The 25,462-nt window shown below is 41.5% G+C and overlaps 1 protein-coding gene across 1 annotated transcript in view; it reads right to left on the reverse strand.

The window, feature by feature from the left end:
- The window catches only part of SH2B3 (SH2B adaptor protein 3), a 374,442-nt gene that overhangs the window by 281,802 nt on the left and 67,178 nt on the right, over positions 1-25,462 (reverse strand). Inside the window, exon 3 of the mRNA XM_069214849.1 lies at positions 19,386-20,188. Coding sequence (XP_069070950.1) covers positions 19,386-19,937 — 552 coding nt within the window. The 5' untranslated portion in view covers positions 19,938-20,188. The remainder of the gene's footprint in view (positions 1-19,385; positions 20,189-25,462) is intronic.

A 25,462-nucleotide genomic window follows, 5' to 3' on the forward strand; every position in this document is an offset into this window, starting at 1 on the left:
CCCAAATACCTAGACTTCAGTCCACTTCTGTCAGTTATGTCAGTTATGTCCTCCATAGATCACCAACACCCTAGTCGCAAGCTTAAGCCTTAGTTGGGCAAAAAGCATAGGGTCTCACAAGAGCAGCCACCTATGTAATTAAGCTTTGGAAGTCCAAACCACCATAAAAGAGTGCTAAGGATGGCCATACAGCATCGGATGAAGACCTCCCTCTCGAATCCTAGAGCTGCTGTACTATCAGAAGGCTAGGACGAAGCAAAATGAGGAAGAGTGACATTGCAGCCCAATTATTTTCCTCCTTTCAATTCCCCTTTCTGCAATGACCTTGCAGGTAAATTAATTAGTTGTGGTGAAGGAACTTAAGCATCTCCCTGCAAACACAGCAGCTTGTGTTCTGTATTCCAACACATGTCTAACAGTTTACTAAGCATTCTGTCTGTCTCAGGCCCATGTTCCTCACACTGTCAAGACCCCTCAACACTCCTCTGTATCCTTATGTACACAGCTCCGTCTTCCCTTCTGGCTGACCAAACTCGAACGTTTCACAACCCAAAATGCACAATCACTACTATGTGAAGATGGATGCATTATTTAAATCAGTCTGACTCTTGTTCCAAGATTCCCTCTCTCAAAGCCACAGTTTATGGAACCCGCCTAGACCTTTGAAGCAGATTTGTGGGAAAAGATGTTCCAGGCAATAAACCACTAACACATGAAAATGTATTCCTCTTAATTACCTGTGCCCGAGTGTTGGAAAGTTGATCCATGGTTACTGTCCTTTACGATTTAAAAGGAGGACAGGCCAGAAATTCTCATAATCTAATCAATATGATGTACCCATCTTTTAGTGCTAGCAAAGAATCACTACACTGCAAACTGAGCAAAAGTATAGGATTTCCGATTTGACCATGTGAAATCATTAACTACGGGTAGGCTTTCTCTCACAAAGCCAAATGTCTGCCCAAAATGCTTTGTTGAACTTAGGGTTCAGGTCTTCTTCACAAAATGTTGCATAGGTTTACAGCATTCTTCCTCATTCACACCCCAGTACTGTAGGTGAACACAGGCCATTAACTTCCAGGGTCTTCTCATTGGAGGTCATACGATTCCCTATGGAACTCAGTGTCCACAGTCAATAAAGGAGGAAGAGCAACTGGAGGGATTTTCATAAGAATTATTGTAGAATAACTGATATGCCTCAAGGATCTTTGGGTGAATGAGTATGTAAACATTTCTGTTGTGCCCATAATCATGAAAGGGCTTTTTGGAAAATGGGATAAAAGATCAACCAAAAAAGAAACTGTGAATTGTATGTAATTACTTAATGTATGGGAGGGTGGGAAATTCAAGAGATCGAAATGAAGATGAAAAATGTATGAAAAACAACAATAGGCTTACTCAACTTTCATGGCAATAGTATCCTGCCCTCACGTCCGCTAACCCAGTCTCTGAAAGTGTGCTCTTAAATAGTTATTTTTTTCCTTTCACCGTCTTTTCATCCCAACTGGAAAGCCCAACTCCCTCTTCTGAGCCCATGTACTTCCTTGACAAAGATTGCTCAATAGGATTCATCGATGTAGACTTCATAATTAAGCTACATTTTTAAATTATTACTGTTATTTCTTACATTTGTTAAGACGCCTCACCTGAACGTCTACTGGAAAACAGACTTACTGGACAGACAGAATTGAAGAGCAGCGCTCAGGTTTTTATACCGGGTCACACGCAATGTCCAGTCAAGAAAAAGAATGTACAGATTTTTAGTTATTGTTAGCTAGAAGAAAGCTAAACTGGCTCAGCAATAGAGCCCAAATGGTCAAATGGTGGATGACAAATGTTGGAGGAAGGAGTCAGCTGAAGGAGCTGGAATGAGAGCGGATAAACTGATTCCAGACTCATGGAAAATGTCAAATTAGGACATGGGTTATAGGGCATTAAGGTTCTCACTGGATGAGGGCCTGTCACGAAGGGGCGTCGACTAGCCGTGCAGGCAAGATTCGATGTAACATGCTACATGGGGAATTAGGACGAGTGAGATGTAGGAGACCCTCGATGCGACGGGGATTTGCGAAATGCCTCGGACCTGAAGGGAGGAACTGCAATACCCAAGCAATGCACACCGCCCACATCTCTGGCATCTTTTTATTGTTTACTGTTGTGATTTTCATGAGAATTTGACGCACAGCTAAACGAATGCTATTTGTCTTTAAAAAAAATACATATATATTACACACACACACACACACACACACAAGCATTGAGAAAAAATATAATAAAAATATCTTTAATGATTGTTTAGATTGGGCTCCAGGCACAAACACATGATATGCAGTCTCAATTTGCAGTTCACAGTTACCACCTAATCTCTCTGCGGTTTGATGAGAATAACAGTTGAAAACAACTCCTACCACTGTTTCTCTGGAGATTTTCCAAACAAGAGGGCATATAAGGTCAGAATCGTACTTAACCTATAGGTGCCATTTCAGTGCATCATATGCATGTTCTAAATAAAGAGACAAGGCATTTGTTGCACTTAAATGGAAACTATTTGGATTAGAGGTAGTTACTTCGCAGTTCAAGAAAGAACAGGGAATTTCACGGTTTTTTCAATCAAAACCTTTAATGTTGCTCAGCACAGCTTTACATTTAGCCTAAATGTGTTTTAGTTCTCCGTTTACAATCAGGTCTAAAACAATGGAGAGGATACACAAACACTAATTTCACTAATTCTCTGCGAGTTCTATAACAGATGGTCCGCTAGTTAGCCAAGACAATGAGTACCCAAATAAACCAGGTGGCAACTGCCCAAGCTAATACAAGAACATTGCAATGAGCACATAACTCCCCATGGGAAGTAGTGCCAAAACTGGTTCTAATGCAATACGCAATGGCTTCTGCACAAACTAATCAGTTTAACTAGACTCATAACTATTGCTGAATTTGATTAAGAAACTGATTTGAGACTGCTCCATGTCAGACTTTTAGAATATACAGACAAAATAACATAGAAGCAATTTAAATGGAATCCATTTACATAGCAATTGGTTACCTTCAAAATCTGACAGATTGACACCACCTCAGAGACGAAAACTTTTCAACTCCGATCTAATCATACAGTTTAACAAACAAGTCATGCTAGACCGAAACAGCCAGGGGGAAACGGGCACCATAAATTGTGCAGTTATTTCATGACGACCAAATGGAATTAGAAGATTACTGCTTGTACTCACTGCTAAACTATGTTACAATGTAATTAATGGGGGTGGAGGGCTCAACTAGACACAACCTCACTCTAGATACAATGCAAGGGATCACATCCTCACTTCCTCATCACTGAGATTCTACTCATCTCAGTTTCCTGGTAAGAATTGCTAGAAATGTGGTCTCCAGTTGGCAGCCGTTTGCACCCTGTCCCAGTAGGGACCCTAACTCTAGTCAGGGTGAGGGAGTCACATAGCTAAGATAACCCCTGCTCACCCCCTCATTAGCTTGGCTCAAGCAGTCAGGCTTAACTCAGAGGCAATATGTAAAGTATTTGTACACACACACACAGTAACACGGCAAAAACACCACAAAAGTACTCCACACTAGTTTAGGAAAAAAGCCAATACTTATCAGAGTAAAACAAAACCAAAATGACTAAAATCCAAAATACACAACGATAATAACTTTTCAAAGGTTTAAAAGAGCCTTAATCCTTAGGAATCAATGGTTATATCCTTTTAACACAGCATTGGGATACATCTAAAAAACAAAGATGATGCGGGCTGCAAAGGGGTGATGCATCGGAAAAGCAAGCAATGCGCTGATTCTTTACTGCGCAGGGGTGACGATTCATCGATTCTTTCCTCGCAGGTAAGGCAATGCGTAGATTCTTTCCTCGCAGGGGAGGGGAAGTGTCGGTTCCTTGCTGTGGTGCAGGGTTGATGAGAAACTTACTCCCTGGGACGAAGCATGGAAAATCCAAACGCGCAGTGCTGATGGATGCTGCATCAATTCTTCTGCCGCAAGGCAGGCACTGCATCGATTTTTCAGTTGTGGGGCAGGCACTGCGTCGATCTTTCTGCCGGGGCGTGCAGATGCGTGAATGTTCTCCATCAGGTCACTAACTTAAATTTTCAAGGGCCCAGGGACTGGAGTTGGTACCACCTGGCAAGTCAGGACTCTTAGCAAAAGAGCCCAGGCACTGGCAGACGGAGCCTTTGATGTCCATGAGACTTCTTAACAGGAGGAAAGCTCAGTTCAATCCCTTGGAAAGCAGGATGTAGAAAGCAAAGTCCAGTCCTTTCACTCTCAGGACAGAAGCAGCAAGCAGCAGGCAAGCACACAAAAGCAACAGGCAGAGTGACAGTCCCTCTCACAGCATCCAGTTCTTCATCCTGGCAGAATGTCCTCAGTCCAGAAGTGTTCTAACCTTGTGGGGTCAAAGGTCCAGTACTTATACCCATTTCTGCCTTTGAAGTAAGTAAACTTCAAAGAAAAGTCTTTGTACTGCACAAGACCCTGCCTTTCTGACCCTGGCCCCAGACACACCAGTGTGCTTGTTGACTGCTTGAAGGACAGGCACAGCCCTATTCAGGTGCTAGTGTCAGCTCCTCCCACCATTCTAGCTCCAGAAGACCCATCAGGATATGCAGGACACACCTCAGCTCCCTTTGTGCGACTGTCTAGAGTGAATTCACAAACAGCCCAACTGTCATGCGGAACCAGACATGCATTCCACAGGGGTACAGAATGGTTAAGCGAGAAAATGTCCACTTTCTAAAAGTGGCATTTTCAAACTTACAATTTAAAAAACAATTTCACCAAAAAATGTGTTTTTAGATTGCGAGTTCAGATAATCCAAACTCTTTATCCCCATCTGCTCCCAAGGGGAAATTAACCTTAAGATATTTCAAGGCAATCCCACTGTTACCCTATTGGAGAGACAGTCCTTGCAGTAGTGAAAAATGAATTTACCTATCAGGACATGTAACGCACACCAGTACATATCCTACCTTTTAAATACACTGCACCCTGTCCACGGGGCTGCCTTGGGTGTTCCTTTGAAGTGACGTACATGTAATAAAAGGGAATGTTTGGGCCTGGCAAATGGGTGCACTTGCATGGTTGAAATGGCAGCTTAAAACTGCCCACAAAGACACTGCAGTGGCAGGTCTGAGACATGTTTACATGGCTACTCGTGTGGGTGGCACAATCAGTGCTGCAGGCACACTAGTAGCATTTGATTTTCAATCCCTGGGCACACAGGGTGCACTATACTAGGGACTTACTAGTAAATTAAATCCCCAAATTGTGGATAAACCAATCACCAATACCATTTAGACAGGGAGTAGTTGTACTTTAGCACTGATCAGCAGTGGTAAAGTGCTCAGAGTACTAAAGCCAGCAAAAAATGATATTCAACACAGAATCAAAAACTGGCAATCAGAAGCTAAAGAGGCAGGGGAAATCGTGCCAAGAGCTGACAGATTTAACAATAAATATTTTGGGATTGCTTTCCTTGTAAATAAGAAGTCTATATATTTTGTGGGCAAATTGATTTACATACTAACAAACTGTCTATTTACATCAGCAGAGATGGACACAGATGTAGTTAATAGTAGCAACTAAAGACTGTAAGACTAACAAAATGATTGGCAATGAATGTGGTTTTAATCTGGGAAATTAACTAAATATGGATTAACTAATAAGAACATTTCTTATGCATTCATAGGCCTTTCCTCATATCAATTCTTGAAGAAAGCTCATGCCCAGTAAGGAGACAGTTCATGCAGAAATCTTTGTTGCACAGAATCACATCATGGAATCCAAAAGGGTGGAATCTTGACAGTACATGAAAGATACTTGTGGACTCCTAGAGTAAAGTCCAAATAGACTATCATTGTGATCATTTTCAATAATTGTTCTGATACTTTTTTATGGAATGCATTATAAAAGATGTTGATACTTAATTACAGATAAATATAGTTTAACATAGAAAATACATTGAAAAAAAGACATTCTTAAATGACTATTGTACAGTTAAAATTAAGGTAGGCAATGCACCCCTTCTTCGTGGTCACCACAGTTTTTTAGTTTTTTGCTGGACCCTTTATTTTTGCTGGCTATACAGCTCTGTGTATTTTACCCCTGCTAATCAGCAGTAAAGTGCATGTGCTCCCTATTTAAACATGGTCAAATTGGCATACTCCTAATTGGTACTTATTCAATTTGCCTGTAGGCGCAAAAGGACGTTAAATGCCACTAGTGAGCTCAAGCACCTATTAATCCACCCACTAGAGTGATTTTGCAAACACAGCATCAGGCCTACACTATGTAACCTGACTGCAGCAGTGTAAACACTGCAATTCGACCTGCCAAAATAATCCCTTTTTGACAGGTCCATACCTCCCTTTTAAATATTATTAAGTCATCCCTATGGAAGGCCTTGCAGCCCATAAGCCTGGGTTGCATGATATTGAAAAGTAGGACATGTAGAAATGTAATTTCACTGAGGCAGGCCTAGCTATTCTATGTAGAAAACCAGAGTATAAATTAAAGTCCTAATACTTTATTTCAGGAATGGGACTAGCTGGAAAATTAAATAACCATTTTTAACAGTTATTAAATATCAAATTCAATGACGTCAGATTTTTAATAAGGATTAGGGGAAAGTGATTTTTAGAAAGTTATCCTTTACATATCTCAACTGTTTAAATTCTAATAAGCATAATTCTCTGCCAGCTCTCAGAAAGTAATTATCCTTACCTAAATGTGAAGAAGTGTGAAATGCATTCTAGAAGCAAACAATAGGCTGATCGGAATGGGTAGAGAACCACACAGAATAAGCCGAGTGGGGGCAGTATCCTTTTTGAGATTACAGTGTCAAAGCCTGCTTGAAAAGCTTGCTGGGTTTACATATAATACATGGGGAGTGCTTGAAAGACAGAGAAAGGGATACCAGCATAACTATAGTGTATCCACGGTCTGCTTGCTGAAGGACCTGCTTTGTTGCACCAGATTTCCGTCTCTGGGTTTTCCGTGTAACAATGGGGCAAATTTGAAAGGAAGGAAATAGAATGCCTAAACAAGCCTTGTGCATCCTGTGTCTGGAAAACACTACTTTTGTTCTAAGAGACTTCCAGTTTATTGTGGGAACAGTGGCTGCCCCAAACTGGATTTCAGTGTTTGATGTGGGAAGACACTAGGATTACCATTGTGTATATATATATATATATATATATATATATATATATATATATATATATATATATATATATATATACACACACACATACACACACATATATATATATATATATATACACACATACACACACACACATATACATACACACACATATACATACATACACACACACATACATACACACACACACACATACATACACACACACATACACACACACACACATACACACACACACACACACACACCCTCCCCCCCCCCCCCTCTCCAACCAAAACCACCACCCCCTTCCCTTTCAGGAACCATGTTTAGTGTGGCTGAAGGCTTTTGCTATATTAAAAATGCCCAAAGTAAAGTGAGTACGGTTGGCCCTCGGAACATTTACCTGATTCATTAGGGAGTCCCACGAGTTATTCCCATCCACTAGCTTGTGCCAGGCATCTCCAGGAAACCAATTCAGAACACAACTGGACTCTATGACTCATGCTGTTTGGTATGTGAGAGGAGCCCTGAAGGACTGGACCAGCGTTCTCTTGCCTGTTAAAGCTATGAGGGACCAGTGGCAAGTGGACCTGGACTGAACCCTGCTGTTGGTCTTTGCCTGACACCCTGGGAGTATCCAGGTTTCTTCTCCTGAGGTCGTGGGGGGCTTTAGAAGGGTACTACTTTGGTGGATTAGGACTTGAGACTACAGTCAGAAGGTAACATTTTTGACCAGAATAAATCTGGTTGGTGTAGCCATTCCGGACTCCATTGCGGTCAATGTCAATTTCGCTGAAGTCGTGGTCTACCGTGATCATTGGCAGTTGGTGCTTCTTGGCACTACTTAAAAAAAAAAAAAAAAATTAAAAGAAAAAAAAGAGCCTATCTCCCATTACCCTTACTGGATTTTTGTCACTTTGGTGTTATATTATTTAATACAATTTAATATATATTTTTTAATTTGGTTCAGATTTTTATTGTTATATATTTCGACTTTATTACTGTTTTGGTACTGCATACATACCTTACACATTGCCACTAAGTTAAGCCCGTCTGCTCAGAATTATTTAGTAACTAGTGGTTTACTTTGAGTTGGGCTATAGTTATATCTTAAGGAGTGGACTGTGGGGCAGGAGGGTACAACAGATCATTGGAAGTACGCCGTATGCCCTTGATTTAGATATTTGGATAATGCACTCCTTTGCCCAAATAAATGACCTCATGGCAGTTGATAAATGTCAGGAAGGTCGCTGTAAAATGTTGTCTATCCAGCGGGACTCTGTCACTATGGAGGAGGTGTTGGAAACGTTTAGCCTTGGGGGGGGGGGGGGTGACAATTCTTACAATATGGCAAAATTGTAGCCACGGAACGCCAGCTATGGCAGACTTTCTCTGAGCCATCATAAACTGGTGAGGTTACTGTCTAATGCTGGTGGGTATAGGCTCATTGTACACCCATACAGAGAGCTGTGAATAGACAGGTGGTTAACAGCGCTACATGTAGAAGAAACCATGGCAACGAGTTAGCGATGAGCCTCTTACTCCCAAAGCCTGGCTTAAGATTCACACTGGTATTCTGAGGGTGTCCACTTGCGGCTAATTCAAACAGATTCAGTATAATATTGTCCATATGGTGTACCTAATCTCTTAGTGATTACATTCTATGTACCCAACTAGGAAGCAGCATTGTCCCCTCTGTGGAGCAGTGTCGCCCATTTCCTACATATGTTGTGGCAATGTACAGCTAATATGTCTTATTGGAAGGAGGTACTGTCCCACATCAAGCATACTACTGGCTGGGACTTGCCCCGTCTGATTACCCAGTGTGTGCTGGATCGGATTCCCAACAAAAAAGACACAGAGTAGGCAATACACGATCTTGGGGCTTACTGTGGCAAAACAGCATATTATATAATGTTTGTTTTTCTGTCCAACAACTATGTTTATATTACTTATACCATCCTTTATTTAAATACCCTTAATTAGGGATATGTAAGATATTCTCAGATTGGTATGTGGCAGATATTATTAATTGTTTTTGTATCAGCTAGTGTTTTTCTCTTCACAATGATTCTGCACTGTACCATGTAATATGCTTCAAACTGCCATTAAAGACATTGAAAAAGTTATTCCTTGAGGTGCGTAGTCACCCACCACACTTAATAGTCCAGTTAATACAACAAGCACTGGCAAAGCCAAAAAGACTGGCCTGGCCCTTTTGATGCGATGGTTACATTTTATTTTCTGATAATACGTGCACTGTAAATAAAAATAACAAAATGGAACTTATTGCCACTTACATGTGGCTATCGCATGGTTCCAACTAAAAATGTAATTTAAAACTATCGAAGATGGTTCAGATGTGCTATGCATGTTAGTGTCATTAAAAGAGACAAGAAGAAATTCAAGCCTAACCAGCCACTCAAACTACAGGCAGCTACAATGTAACATTGTGACCTTATTCCAATAAATATAAAAAGAAGATGGAAAAGAAATCGGCATCTATTTGGGCAACTTAAGTGCAGGCAAAATATATATTCGGTATTTAATGCGCAACTTGACACTGCATGGTTCAGATCACTTACCCATTAGCCGCTCACTAAGCTAATATTTATGTTGCCTGTGATTTCAGTGGTTGGTTAGCCAGCAATTTCTTCTTGTCTAAAATATTAACACTAATAACAATAATAAAGGGCAGAGGCAAAATGTGAATTTAACAGCGATATATGGATCTTATGTATGAATTTATTGGAAAAATAATAGTCTTGCACATCAACTAAAGCAGTCTTAAAGATCAGACGTAAGCCAATAATATTAACGTGATTATTTGACAAGCTACAACTCAAGCTGATGACAATTAGCATTGGAGTGCAAACTAACTGCACACCAGTTTCACTCAAATACAATCCCTAGATTGTGTGTTGGACAGTAAAAGACTATACAGTCCCTTGATCTAACAGGTTTAGAGAGTAGAAGTTATTCTCCCCCCACCACCGAAATAAAGATTACACTCGACGGAAGGTGCATTTCAAGAGCATATGAGTCACCTGCACAACACGTACTACACCTGAAGGAACCAAGCTTCCTTCGATAGGGAGGTGATTTTATTTCAATGTAGAGTGCGTGGTGCACCATTAATTTATATCCCAATAAATAGAAACGAATATCTGCTTTCCACTGCACCAGCTCAGACCCAACGTCTTTATAGCGCACTGCACCACAGATTTTCCATTGGAATCCTTTTAGATTTAATGGGACATTAAAATCAATATAGTTCATTATACATTTTTTTTTAAAGCCACGTTCACTGAAAAGTGATGTGAACCCAGCACCTGTTGTCTTCGACAACAGCTCTGCATATTTTTCCAACCCAATGACTGCTACTTTGTGTGTAGGTTGCTTCTTGCAGCCTTGAGAATGTCTCTATGCCCTGGGAGGGGGAAAAGGAAAATGGGAGAGGGGAGGCCTGAGTCGGTGATGGCAGTGGCGGTTTGTTTTACTGTTTTGCTAAGAGTCTTGAATGTTTCCAAGTAGTTTACAAAATAGATTACATAATCACATACCTGACACATAAGTCAAAAGAAAACAAACACTCTTTGGTCAGGTTAACGGCTGAATTAGTAGAAGCTGGTAATCTTTCAAAGTGGCAGGGGATGATAAACGACCAGAATGACACCGCTTGCAAGTAAAGTGAGCACTCAGGAAGGAAGGAGTGAGCTCAATATATTCGAATACTTACCCTGAGTCCATCAAGAGTTGATACTCCCAGGTCTGAGGAAGTAAATTTTGCGAAAAATGGTGGCAAAACAGCTAATTTTCAGCCCAAATTCCTAATTAATGTCTAAAAAGTCAGTTTAGAAAATGCTATTTCACATCGCCCTTCATTTACCACATTTATCTACGTTCTACATTTAATTATTACCTCCTTACGGTTAGATTTTCAATGCTAAGTAATGATAATTGAGAATACCCCTGGACAGGGAAGAAGGAAAAATAAAAGTTACACAAATTTTGCAAACTAAGGCTGCGTAACGGAGCAAAACAGATTTTACAGACATTCAGTCCTCCCTGTTTGTACAGAGACATTAGGGTACGGTGAAAAAGACCAGCTGCACTAACCATACATCTGAGGGCTTCAGACAATATAAAGCATTTTGAGTTAAATACCCGTTTTAAATAAATATGTCTCAATGCAATCATTCTGCCCCCAAACATCAGCTTGCAATGACCCCATAGAAATGATGATCATTTTTTATGAAAAACCAACCGTTGTGAAGAAAAGACAGTTTTTATTCTTAGGAAACTTCATTTTTTATTATAACCAATTACTTGCAGGTACTACTGCAACATATGGATAGATTCTATTTTACATGCCCATGAATCATCATCACTTGCGAAAGATGTCCATAGCATGTCAGTCACAGTCACTGTCCCACCAGGGCCAGCAGTACACTCATCAGCACGCCATCGTTGTCTGCCACGGGCCAGGAGTTACCATAATTATGCCAGGGGTGGGCAGGCAAGGCTGTTTCTATTGGATGTATTACCACACATGATGGGACCCTTTATAGCAGGAAACACACAGACTAAGCTGCTCTTTTTAATTATGGCACTGGTACCGTTAACACGCACTGCCTTTCAGGTCAGCGACCGTGTTAAATCTCTACCACTTCAATGTGTAGGCAGATGAGGAGTATGATGATAGGGAACCCTGCAAAGGGTGGGTAGGGGTTGGGGATTGTGGCAGGGGATATAAACAAGCAGTCATCTAGATCTAGGTTTCCCTACATGGCTAAACAGGATGGTGGAGCAAAAATACATTTGATCATTTACTTCAGCACACATTCTCATCACTTTAACATTGAACGAGGCCTGCATAAGTTTTTTCAGGTTGCCCCAAAAGGCCGAGGAAAAGTATTCTTACAACAAATATTCTTACTGTAGCCTGTTACTTCTGTGTTTAAACAATTACAACCCCACATGCACAAAACCCTACGCACACAAACGTACACCAGGGAATGCTTATACAGGGAGTGCAGAATTATTAGGCAAGTTGTATTTTTGAGGATTAATTTTATTATTGAACAACAACCATGTTCTCAATGAACCCAAAAAACTCATTAATATCAAAGCTGAATATTTTTGGAAGTAGTTTTTAGTTTGTTTTTAGTTTTAGCTATGTTAGGGGGATATCTGTGTGTGCAGGTGACTATCACTGCGCATAATTATTAGGCAACTTAACAAAAAAAAATATATACCCATTTCAATTATTTATTATACATTTCTGACATTCAAAAACAAAACAAAAACAAATCAGTGACCAATATAGCCACCTTTCTTTGCAAGGACACTCAAAAGCCTGCCATCCATGGATTCTGTCAGTGTTTTGATCTGTTCACCATCAACATTGCGTGCAGCAGCAACCACAGCCTCCCAGACACTGTTCAGAGAGGTGTACTGTTTTCCCTCCTTGTAAATCTCACATTTGATGATGGACCACAGGTTCTCAATGGGGTTCAGATCAGGTGAACAAGGAGGCCATGTCATTAGATTTCCTTCTTTTATACCCTTTCTTGCCAGCCACGCTGTGGAGTACTTGGACGCGTGTGATGGAGCATTGTCCTGCATGAAAATCATGTTTTTCTTGAAGGATGCAGACTTCTTCCTGTACCACTGCTTGAAGAAGGTGTCTTCCAGGAACTGGCAGTAGGACTGGGAGTTGAGCTTGACTCCATCCTCAACCCGAAAAGGCCCCACAAGCTCATCTTTGATGATACCAGCCCAAACCAGTACTCCACCTCCACCTTGCTGGCATCTGAGTCGGACTGGAGCTCTCTGCCCTTTACCAATCCAGCCACGGGCCCATCCATCTGGCCCATCAAGACTCACTCTCATTTCATCAGTCCATAAAACCTTAGAAAAATCAGTCTTGAGATATTTCTTGGCCCAGTCTTGACGTTTCAGCTTGTGTGTCTTGTTCAGTGGTGGTCGTCTTTCAGCCTTTCTTACCTTGGCCATGTCTCCGAGTATTGCACACCTTGTGCTTTTGGGCACTCCAGTGATGTTGCAGCTCTGAAATATGGCCAAACTGGTGGCAAGTGGCATCGTGGCAGCTGCACGCTTGACTTTTCTCAGTTCATGGGCAGTTATTTTGCGCCTTGGTTTTTCCACACGCTTCTTGCGACCCTGTTGACTATTTTGAATGAAACGCTTGATTGTTCGATGATCACGCTTCAGAAGCTTTGCAATTTTAAGAGTGCTGCATCCCTCTGCAAGATATCTCACTATTTTTGACTTTTCTGAGCCTGTCAAGTCCTTCTTTTGACCCATTTTGCCAAAGGAAAGGAAGTTGCCTAATAATTATGCACACCTGATATAGGGTGTTGATGTCATTAGACCACACCCCTTCTCATTACAGAGATGCACATCACCTAATATGCTTAATTGGTAGTAGGCTTTCGAGCCTATACAGCTTGGAGTAAGACAACATGCATAAAGAGGATGATGTGGTCAAAATACTAATTTGCCTAATAATTCTGCACTCCCTGTACTTGATCTCGCTAAGTGTAGAGTGAGATGCTCAGAAGAGTATTTGTGTTTAAAGTGCATATATGTTAAATTTTCATTGCCTCGTCAATTACTACTCAAAAAGGCAGCAATGGCATCACAGAAGAGGTGGGCACTGGTGAGTCACCCCCTTCTTAGGAGGTGTTCATGTTGGCATAATGCCAGCTTGGCACTTATTCGCCACCTCTTCGTGCGTTACAGTCAGAATGCAGGCAGCGGACCAGAGGCTTCGCACAGTGTGTAGCCAGGTTCACACTGTTCACCGTGCCAGCATCGGAGGGGAAGGAGTCGACCACGGACAGCCAATCTCTCTAGGACACGGAAGTAGCCCGCTGCAGCTTTTACCCAATCACGGGCAAGCAGATGTATTCAGGTGTCATTCTGTATTTGTTTTGATAAGCAGTTTTATATACCGCGAACTAGACCCTCCACCAGGACAGCAGAGCACTTTACATACATTAATTACAAGTGATACAGAGAACTAGGAATGGACGCCTATACAATGTGGCAGTTACAAAGGATTCTCAACGGGATTCGGGGGGCAGGGAACTTCTTGCAAAGGGCCGATCCAGTAGTGGAGAAATCGGGGGTGGCAATTCATGGACCAAAAATGAAGCATGAATAGTTGGGGTTCTGGGTGACCCTATACACACAAAAGGAACATACTCGGTCCAATTTACATCTCAATTTCCGGGACCCCACAATAGTCCATCTAAATAACAGATGAACTGAGGTAATTCATGGCCGGCAGTGACATGGAAACGTAGGAATTTAAGCTTTCACGAAGATCGGATAATAGGGGTTTGTTCTTAACTCTGGCAAGGTGGCTTTACAGATTTTTGGGCCACTCCGTAGTGGAGTCTCAGGAGTAAATGAATTATAGTTTTGACCTCTTCAGTTAGAACAAGGGGTCCGATTTTCCAGATGAGCTTGATTTGTTGCTGGGTGCTTCTTGCAAAGGCATTGATGTGTGCAGATTTCAGGTTATCTGGGATAAAACTCAACAATTTTACTGCTTTAACAATGACTGGTTTTACAGTTCAGAGGATTTCGCTTCCAGTCTTTTCTGCTGCTTGCTCTTACAGTTACAGCAGTGTGCCTCTCTCTCCTCAGCACATTTCCGCACACGGTTCAGCTCTGGGCATGGGCATGTGCACTCTCACACCCTGGGATCCTACTTCCATTCCCACAATTAATGCCTTCAATACTGGAGGCAGGTGCAGTCACACCTGCATTCTACTGCCCTCCTGTATATGGTTAGTGCAACCAATGGATGGTGGTGAGTGCGAAAGTGGGAGTCACATTGAGAGGTTTTATCAATATCAACTGCACTTGCCACCACAACATCAGGCAAGTCAGAAGTGAGAATTTGAGGTCACACAAGTGATGAGTGCTTCTGCATAGGGCCTCAGAAGAAAAAGGAAACAGTGAGTGCTGGTTAGCTGACATGTCAGGAACTGAGTAACTAATAGCAAGTCAGTACAGTCTAGGCACTGTGTAGGCACGGGTTTGTGGCCTGCATCACCACACTATTATAAATATAAATGCATTATTTTAAAGCAGTGGCGGCCGGCAGCTTTAGGAAGGAGCGGGGCTGGCGGGAAGCACACACACACACTCATTCTTTCATACACAGACATGCACGCACATCCATTAACACTCATACAATTCAAACATGCACGCACGGACCAAACATTAATTTTAAAAGATCACACACACTCATTCTTTCACACACATCCATTAACAACACTCATAACACTCAAACATTCAATTTAAAACACACACACACACACACACTTACCTTCAGCCTCCAGGTCCCAGGAGGGTTCGGACTGCTGCCTTCCCTCAGCCAATGAGGGAAGGCAGCAGTCCCAGCCTCGTCACAGAGTGGGATGGGGTCAGTGAGACTGCTGGCCCCACCCCACTCTGTGACGAAGTGTCATTGATTGACACTCGCCCTAGGCGCTTCAGGGCTTAAACCTGAAGCGCCCAGGTCAAAGTCAATGGGTGACGCTTTCCTCGTCACCCAGGGGAGGGCCTAGAGGCACCTTTGCTGAGCAGAGGAGGTCACGCCCATAGGAGCTGTGACTTCCTCAGCCCAGCAAAGTTCAGCTCAGGCAGCCAGGAGTCTGTGCAAATCGGGCATGGCTCACTCCTGGCTGTCTGAGCTGAAAATGAAGAGTGTCTGTCAGGCTGGCCTTTGTTCAGCCGGACAGACACTCTTCATGAGGGGAAAAAGGTGGGGGGGCGTGGCCCCTTCACCCTAAAGGACGGGCTGCCACTGTTTTAAAGTAGTCCAAAATTTTGTAGGTTGCAGTGGCAGCCCTCCGCATATAGTGGCCCTGTCCGGCCACTCAAAACAACTCTGTGGCAAGGTTTTGATTTGTCACTCCACAAGTCCCGGCCTGAGCAGCATGGTGGCAAGGTGCAGGCACCACAGGAAGCCAGGAGGGGATTGGTTTTGGGGGGGGGGGGATGAGCTCTTCATATGCTTTTTTATGAAAAAGACAGCATGGTCAGACGCATACAAACTGTCTAAAGATACAGTGAATGGAGCAAGCACTGGTTTGTTTTGCAACAACGGATAGCCGGATTGGTTTATGCATCAGGTGACAAGGGAAGCTCAGGCCGGCCCTTCTTTCTGTGTGATGACCCAGAGTCCCAGGTGAAAGAATAACTGCTGGTGGTGGTCACAAGGAAACCGCTGGCACACATTAATCAGTGTAAATCTAGACAAACCTGTGAAAATGAACAGAACGTTCATGCTTGATGACCTCAACACTTGACCCTCTGGAAATGGGTGGAACAAATAATAACTCTTCTTGGAGTAAAGCCTCCCAGATAGACGTCTTCATGCACACATAACAATTGTGCGTTCTCAGTGGTTCCAGGGTTAGTTTCTATTGATAATTTCCCCTAGTCCAATAATGGGCTAGGCATTCCATAGGATAGTAGTGGCCCTTAGGGTTGCTGTATACAGCTAAATAATGGCTTCATGTTGAAACACCACCATGACATGCCATGTCTCCAAATCCTTTCTTTGTACCCTCACTGACTAGTCCAGATAAATATTAACAGCAATTCAGACTTCACAGCTTACAGACGGTGGGTCCAATCACTGGGTAAAGAGTGCACAGATATACGTGGAGAGAGCTCACAAGTGATGCATACGGCGTAAGAAATTAGAATTATTTTCTCTGTTTTTCTAAAAATGGAACTTCACAGAACTATTACAGGTATAGTTTTTAATTTAGAGGGAGGGGGTTAACCTAGTTGCAGCAGTTGAATCAACTGTACTATCTACTGAATAAATATTTACAAATCGGCCTACTTCAGTCTTTCTATTTAGCAAGCCTTATAACCAGTGGGAAAGGTTAGACTTATTCCAAGTCTTTTTCAGGGTTTTACAGAAGGGTGGCGTCTGCTTTTGGTAGGTAGGCCTTCAAAATCCAGGCTACCAGATAGGGCAAAGGTAGCAGTCAGACGACTTTTAGAAGGTCAATGAGAACGGAGTGTCATCTGCATACTGGTAGAACATGATGTTCATGGCAGTCAGGGGAGTAGCAATTACCATAGAGTTTTGATGATATCAAACTGGATGAAGTCCATTCAGGGGGAGAGAGTGTTGAGCAGAGCTAGATGGTAGGCCATCTCAAACGCTACACAGACATCAAAGAGAATGAGGAAACCAGAGTCACCTTGGTCAGAGGGGGGGGAGGGGTGTCTCATCATCCATTTGTAGGATTACTGTTTGTGCATTGTGCTATTACCGGAATCCTGATTAACAGGGTGATTCAATCAGTGGGGAACTCTCCCCGCCCTTTCTTTAGGACCGTCACGTTTTAATAATACTCTCAGCAGGTCATGAAGATAAGCACGTTTCTACCTACCTGTTCATCTGGATGTAGCTCATTTTGCTGTAGGAGTTATGTGTGCATCTGTTTACAATGTATCTAAACTCTATGATGCTTAAAATAGAGGCCTATGTCCTGTAATCCAGAAGAAAACCTGCCTTTGTAATTTCTACATGATCCCCGGGTCTGCAAATGCTAGATTCAGTTAACAAAAGCTTTGAAACAATACTTCTTCTAATTAATGCATACATTTAAGACAGTCTGCCAATGAAACGTGTGTGTGCATGCACTTGTGGGTGCCCAAATAGTGGTCTGACAGGACGGAAGAGAACTTCTGCTACGCTAGGCAATCTATATCTGACATGGTGTATAACAGTACGGGCCTTTTCAAATTTTAGCCCATTTCTCCCTTCCTTGCTGAATGAAGTCCATCACTGAGGTCTTTGGTAGTCTTGAGACCAGGAGCCCTACTACACTACATCACATTGGGACTACTGCAACCAGGTTGAACTTGAAATGTTGCCTGCTACTGCCAATGTTCATGCTTGAGTTGTTGAGAATGGAAGGAGTAAAATTCAAAATCTGCCTTCTGTTCCCAAACTTCACACTCACTAACCGATGCATTGGATAAAATATCGGTGCTGTTTTTTAATTATTAAATGAACTTTCAATCAAAAACCTTTATGGTTTCCAAGACATAACTACAAAATATCGAAGAGTGGGTTAGAAACCTTGCCTGTAGAAGGTCTGCTTAGCCTCCCCATTGTGTGCATTGGCACATTGTGCACGCCACTTTTTAAAGACCGAGGCTGTGGTTCTTCCTATTGGCCCAGAAGCACGGTGCTCAACATGTGCAACTTTTCTTGTGAAGATCAGTAAACAAATCCACTCTTCTGTCCCTGAAGTTTTAAAGGATCAAGAAGAGTTTAACAACCCCTGAGCAACCGGAAAAAATTCTAGACCACAGAAAAAAAACACGTGGTGAATATCGCAAATGAATTCGAGACATCAAAAACAAAATCAATATAAAACTCACTTTACAAAACTGCATTATTTGGCGATTTGTGAGGAATATTTTTTACAAACTATTTCAGGACAAAACCACAGCGCATAAAAAAATTACACATTCAGTGGATACATTTGTTAGTAAATAACAGGGACACGCAAATGGTTGACACCAATGTGGACACAGTTTAAATGATTTAAAAAAATAAAAAAAAATAAAAAAACACAGTTTGAGCACTGACCTACTGACACAATACAAAAACCCTACAATGTTTTTCATGAACAGCAATCTTCCTACTGCAAGCCCCCACAGTCGTGCCTGATGCATTTTTAAATTGATATGTCAACTTCAAGCCCGACACAGACAACAGTAACCTACACAATGCATCTATTACAACTTCAACAAATAAATACTTCCTTTTTTAGAATGGAAAGTATCCCGTTACCAATAACCCTATATTTTGCTACCATTTCTACTGAAGAGAAGTGTACGCTATTTTTGTTGTATCAAGCTATTGAAGCACTGAAGGATTCAAATTTCAACCATATCACTCTTCCCGTCCAGAAGGGCAAGCCTACAATATCAATACAAAAAATAATTGAACAATGTCCCATACCATGTTATAACGCAACCCGGTCTTAGAAAAACAAGTACAGATCAACAATTATTCTTTTGATTGACAACAAAATAAGAAGCACAGGAAATTAAGTATTTAATTTGAATCTGAGGTCTGCCAAAATCTAAATAACGTTACTAACATTACTGTAGCCTAAACAACACTTACCTTCGGAGGATCAAAGAGCTCCAGTATGTATTCTTCATTGTCTGAAGTCCCTATGTTCCGCAAAGCCAATCGACATCTTTGCAGGGTAGTCCCATTGTCCATGCTGGCCTCGTCTACCATCCCATATTTTAAATATCCTTCCTTTCGGACTTCACAAGCATGATCTCGCAAAAGCGTCCATGGTAAAACCCTTTTGGCCAGCCCCTGCCATGAAGTTGGTTCATCTACTTCTGGCTCGTTGTTCTCAACAGGGCTAGAGTCTGAACTTTTCCTGCGAAAAAAGTTCCGAAAACTCTGCCGCAAACAGCTGAAGCGTGACTGTTGTCTCCCTGGGACTTGGGAAGGGGCTGTAGGAAGTTCATCAGAACGACAGCGTTTGGGTGATCGGCGGCCACCAATGTCGGTTGGTATCAGTTCCGAATGGTCAGCGTGGACTGTCAACTCAACCTCTGCCTTGGCTGCAACCGTCCCTGTGGAATCCTCCGGGGCCTTTCTGCCAGTTTCCCTATAATCTTGTACTCTACTGAAAGGAAATACTCGCCACTGGTCCATTGCACATCCCTCTTTTACCTCATTCTTGAAGTACTGCTGGAAGAGGTCTGTGAATTGCTCCGAGACGTTCTCGGCAGCCAGGATGTCACAGTGGGGGTTTTCTTTGGCAAACAGCCAGTACTACTTTGCAAGCTCTTTGGCTGTTGTGATGGCATGGCGCTCACAGAATTCATTCCAACCCTGAGGAAGCGGGGACGTCTCTTGTGAAATAGTGTCTCCATTCATTGCAGTGACAGGAACATTCGCAGATGCTAAAATAAAGAAGAATCAATCATGAATGAGGGCTTTGCCCAGTCTCCACAGATCTTGTCACCTTTATTAACTGAAACCTTAGCAGCTTTGGAAGAAAGAGTATGTCATTAATGTAATTTCCTTCTTCAGACATTACTATGATCTACTGCTCAAGAACAATCATACTGTAAATACTTTTATCAGCTTCCACATCCACAGCCCCTGTAATTCAAAGCCTATTACTATTTAATAAATAAGCAATATTGTATCATAAGCCACTGTCACAATTGAAGAGGGCTTTTCCATGAAGAACCTAAAAGGAGCCTTCTCTCTTCAGAGCACTCAGTGCCATATATTGGGTGAGACAGCCCCAGTGTTATCCAGGCTTGCTTAGCCAAACGGTGTCTACCACACTATTGTATATACTTGCAATAGCAACAATGTGCAGTAACAAAACCTACAGACCCTACACTGGCTGCACGTCCATGAAAGGGCTCACTTCAACACACTGAGCTCCATCAATGCCCTTATAGCATAGGTCTGTTCCACTTAACACTGAATCAATGTAAACCATATCAACTGAATGTTATGCTCAACTTCACTCACTGGTAGTCCAAATGCTTAAAACAAATCCCAATGCTTACTTAGACCGTTTCTGTACTAATAAAAGTAGTCTGGCATGCTCTTCCAACTGGCTTAAGGAACATCACTATGTTTTCGCATTAAAAAAAATATAAACACCTCTATTCACTTGTTACATGACCTTTGGTCAGGACCATATCAGTGGGTGAGCTTCTTCACTACTAGCAAATCCAGTCTCTTGCTAGTGCCAGGATGTCACCAGGTGGCAAAGGTAGAGCTCTACAAATTCATTTTAACAATTTAAGAAACTGGTGTCAAACTAATTGTTTTGAAGTCATCCATCTTGTGGGGACTTGCTTCTCACTGGGAACTGTCCAAGTATTCTAGTGATCAAAAATATTTGGCTGATCTGGAGCTCTCCAAATCACTACCTGTAAAATTCATATTATTTGGATAAAGGGAAGAGACATATGTCCAACTCAATAAAAGCAAGGCAGCACAAACGTCCACAGTAACGCTCAACACTCTACATAAACCCAAAATTCATAAATTCGGGCATGGACGGGCAAATATCAACTTAATATATATTTGTTATTTACACGCAACACACAAAGGCCTTTATTTATAGTGCGTGTGAAATGTAACATTCTGATTCAGACAGACAGAAATTCAGTTCGCCTGCATGTTTTTCTTTTCACAATGCTGAGCAACATCAGCTGTATAAGTGGAATCGCCCAAGCAAAATGGATAAAACTAGCACAAAATTTGATTGCTGCTCAATATTTCCCATTTATGTGTAGAAAAAGTTAAATCTAAGATAACATCTCACATTCCACCTGAGGTAATATAATTACAACATAAAGATAGTAGTACCATGAATCTAAAAACAAACTCTTGCATTCATCCATTATAGTCTTAAACAAGCACTGGCAATGCCAACAGGTCTGGCTTTAAAGGAATGACGTATGGTAATGTGAAGCATTTCATGTAAATAGCATGGGAATCAATATGTATTTAGGTGGAAGCAAAGAACTGTAGAATAGTACTGGTGTAGGTTAAAAGATCAAGTGACAATTTCACTGTCAAGCTAGACCTAGAAAAATAAATCCATACAGTCCTCCTCCCATCTGTGGTGCTGCCAGAGAAAGAAAAACATCATACATTATCTAGTTATCTGAGACAGTTTTACAGCATTACAATGTCATGTGTGTGTCTCTGAACCTCGAGCTCAGCCACCTGGATAAATACACAAAATGATCACATATGCTTGGAGGGAAAGCACTTTTTTGTGGTAGCACACAACTTCTACCTAATCAAACCATGTATTTTTGGTTCCCAACATGTGGGAGGAGCCAAAGCCTCTCTCTAGTGATGCTCACATAATTGTCTGGCAGCAGCCGAGCTGTCAGGCCAGACCACAAAAAGTGAACAGAAGTTACAAGGCTGATCACCCAAAATGGTGCTCTGAAGCCCGAAGCACTATTTTTGCACCGCCAGCTCCTCGTCATTAATGCCCTAAATTGCAAGGAAAAAGGAGACGGATTGTTTTGGGTTCCTGGTGCTATACAAGGAAACAATTCCACGTTTAGGCTTTCACTCGTACTCAAAGGCCTACTGCACAAATGAATTGTCCCAGTTCTGACTTTCACGAGGCGAAGACCTGAAGTTACATTCAGCTTTACCTCATCTCTTCCAGTCGGAGGCTATAAAAGTAATCAGAAACACAGGGCGCTCTTTGTCAGTCGTGTTTGCCTTGGGCACCAATATGGCTTCACCTCTGTCATTGTGAAATTGTACAGTATTTTGACTGACCATGCATGCTCCAAGCATGTGCAACTTTGGTGGTGTTATCAGAGTTTGGAACCCCTCATATTATCCACCAAAAACTGAGCATTTATACAACAATACAACAAAAAGGACCTTTAAATCCTCAACCATATTCAAGCTGACGTTTGTAATGGCCAATTGTCAACTTAGCAGAAAATACCACTCTGTCAATGCAGGTCACAAAAAGCTGATGAAAGAACAAGAAGAGTGGTTGAGATCACTGAACACTAACCACTGGTGCAACATACCAGCAATATTAAATTCAAGACACCATACAACTAACCCCTGTAGACCGATCCTCCTCATCACCCCTACACAACATAGAATCCTCCTTTCCGGTCACACAAAGCTCTTCTGTCCTAAAACAAGTAGGAAGGATAGGTTGTAAGTTGTTCTCAAGCAACATGCATTGCAACAATTCTAGTTAACTCAATCTCTTACTGCAAGGAGGTTTGTAGTCGCTGAATTTTCCTGTCAACAGCCCGAGAAGCAAGAGTCTAAAAAGAATTGTTATTCATGGTGTGGTAGCGAAACAGAATCATACTGAAGCAATATAACAAAAAAACGAACGTCTATCACCCCTTTGTAACTCACACACTACTGATATAATAGAGCTAATCATCCTGGCCTCATTCTCAAAGCATAAAACATTTTGCCGTCATAAGTTCTATTTATGTTGGTAAAAAGTTGCATTTGGGGTCAAAATCTTGATTCACACAAATAGAATGAGGAATGTTCCAAACCTAAACCCCACTTGTGTCTGAGAAAATCTGTAATCCTAAATTCACAGTTAGAGCAGAAACATGGGCGTTTCCAACAAAGTGGGTACTGGAAATGAGGATGGTACCTGCAAAGTGTAAACCTATACACCTATATATTTCCAAATGTTTTTTACACCCTATTTGAAAGTTTTACCGTAACTGTAAAAACAAAATGCAGCAGTAAAAGTGAAAATGGTGAATGAAAGATATTTTCAGTAAGCCCGAGAGTGGGATTTCTCCTCATGGAAAAATATTTTCAATGTAGAGTAAAGAAGAAACCAAGCTAAAAATAGATTCTATCTTAAGTATATCCTTAATCCAAGGAATTTATTGTCAGTAGACAATTTGCTGGTGTTGGACTCAAGGTACAGAGTTTGAGCTTGTTTTAGCCCCCAAAGAAGCATAAATCAATGTAAATAATCTATGATACATCCATTTATGATGTATTTTTGCAGATCAGGGCCCTATGTGCACGCAATTAATTGATAAAATAGTCTGTACCTGTTGTCAGAAGATTAGTTTTGGGGCATTTCATACAGCTGTAACTAGCCTAAAAACAGCTGACCACTTTTAAAAGGGTGTTTACATTCAAATAGTATAATCCGGTGTGAGGATTCTGGATTAGATCACATTACAAACACCACGATATAAAGATCTCGGGTCTTGTAAATATGTCAATGGGCAATGTTGGCTAGCACAAAACAGAATTACTTTTTACCTACTAACATCATATTTATTCAAACATGGTGGGAAAATAATTGAACCTTCCTCTGCCTTGGTAAAAAGTGTCAATGCCACAATGAGAATCCAGGTTTTCAGGCCCAAAAGTAAGCAATTTAAGCACTGGAAAGTATCTTTCCTGATACGATCTACAACAAGAAATTGCACAAGAAAGATTAAACAAACAATATGCTACCATACAGTTCAAAAACAGTTTTTTTCACAATGAAGGTTAATTTTTCTTTACCTCCTTTCCAGTGTTCTCCAACACAGCCAAATATCTGTTAACTTGGAGAATGAGACAGAGTATCACAGTTCTGAACCTTCTATGTTGAAAAGTATCACAGCATTCACACTCCCAGATACTCATGTCCTAGTAAGGATGGGCTTTCAGACCCATAATGATTTAATCTTATGGATGGATTATTAAAAACACACTTTAATTGAAAGTAATCCATGACAAGACTAAAACAACAATTAAAAAACAAGGAGAATAACAAAAAGAAATTAAAAAAATAAAAAAAAAACTAAGAAAAATAATAATAACATATGAAGGTATTCTGAGAAATCACAGGACCTCAAAAACCGTGTATGGGTGGGTGTATCTATAGCCTTGCATTAATACTTACTTACTTGAGATACTTCTCTTTCCAAACATGGGAGGGTACGATGCCAAACAGATAAATCCACAGATTTTGATTTAAGGATCTTACTAGCCTCACACACAAAACTAGAACTTCAAATTGAAATCAAATGAAGAAATAATGATTCAGAATGGCAAACAAAAAGAGCCATGTAAATGGGTGGGCAGACAACACAGACTCTAGGCTTTGGGTTAAAAAGATGTTTAATGAGGTAATATAAGGCTGTGCAAAATTAAGTCTTTTCAGTCTTTGGGTGTTCTGTTTCTCTCTACTCCATTGGGTTTCTGGGTTTGTTACCCACAACTGTTACCTTCACATCGAAGAAGGGTGGCCTTCGAAAGGAAAACAGAACAGGTCCTGAGTATCTTAACTCACAGGTTACTGTGTCTCTTCATCGTCACCCATGCTGTGTGAAGATTTCAAGAGTTGTAAGATAGTCACTAGGAGGGAGGTAAAAGGCTCAGATCTCTTTCGGACTAACATTCACATCAAGGGCCCGAGTAGCAACCCCAGTACCCTACATGTGGAAAACCTTTACACCTAACAAACTGGTTAGGACAAGCAAACCCAGTCAGTTGCCTGATGCCAACGCCCCTTGATGGGACTGTAGCCGCCAGGACTAAAGTGACTCTCTTGCAAGTACCAACACGCTTCTCCAGGTGGTTCTCCTTCAGATTTGGCCTTCCTGCCACTTCGCCAGCATCAGTCTGTGTCAACCATGTCCCAGGCTGTTATTCCTCAGATGAGCCCATTTCCTCCA

Source organism: Pleurodeles waltl, chromosome 11 (genome assembly GCF_031143425.1).
Source record: "Pleurodeles waltl isolate 20211129_DDA chromosome 11, aPleWal1.hap1.20221129, whole genome shotgun sequence".
Classification (NCBI taxonomy): domain Eukaryota; kingdom Metazoa; phylum Chordata; class Amphibia; order Caudata; family Salamandridae; genus Pleurodeles; species Pleurodeles waltl.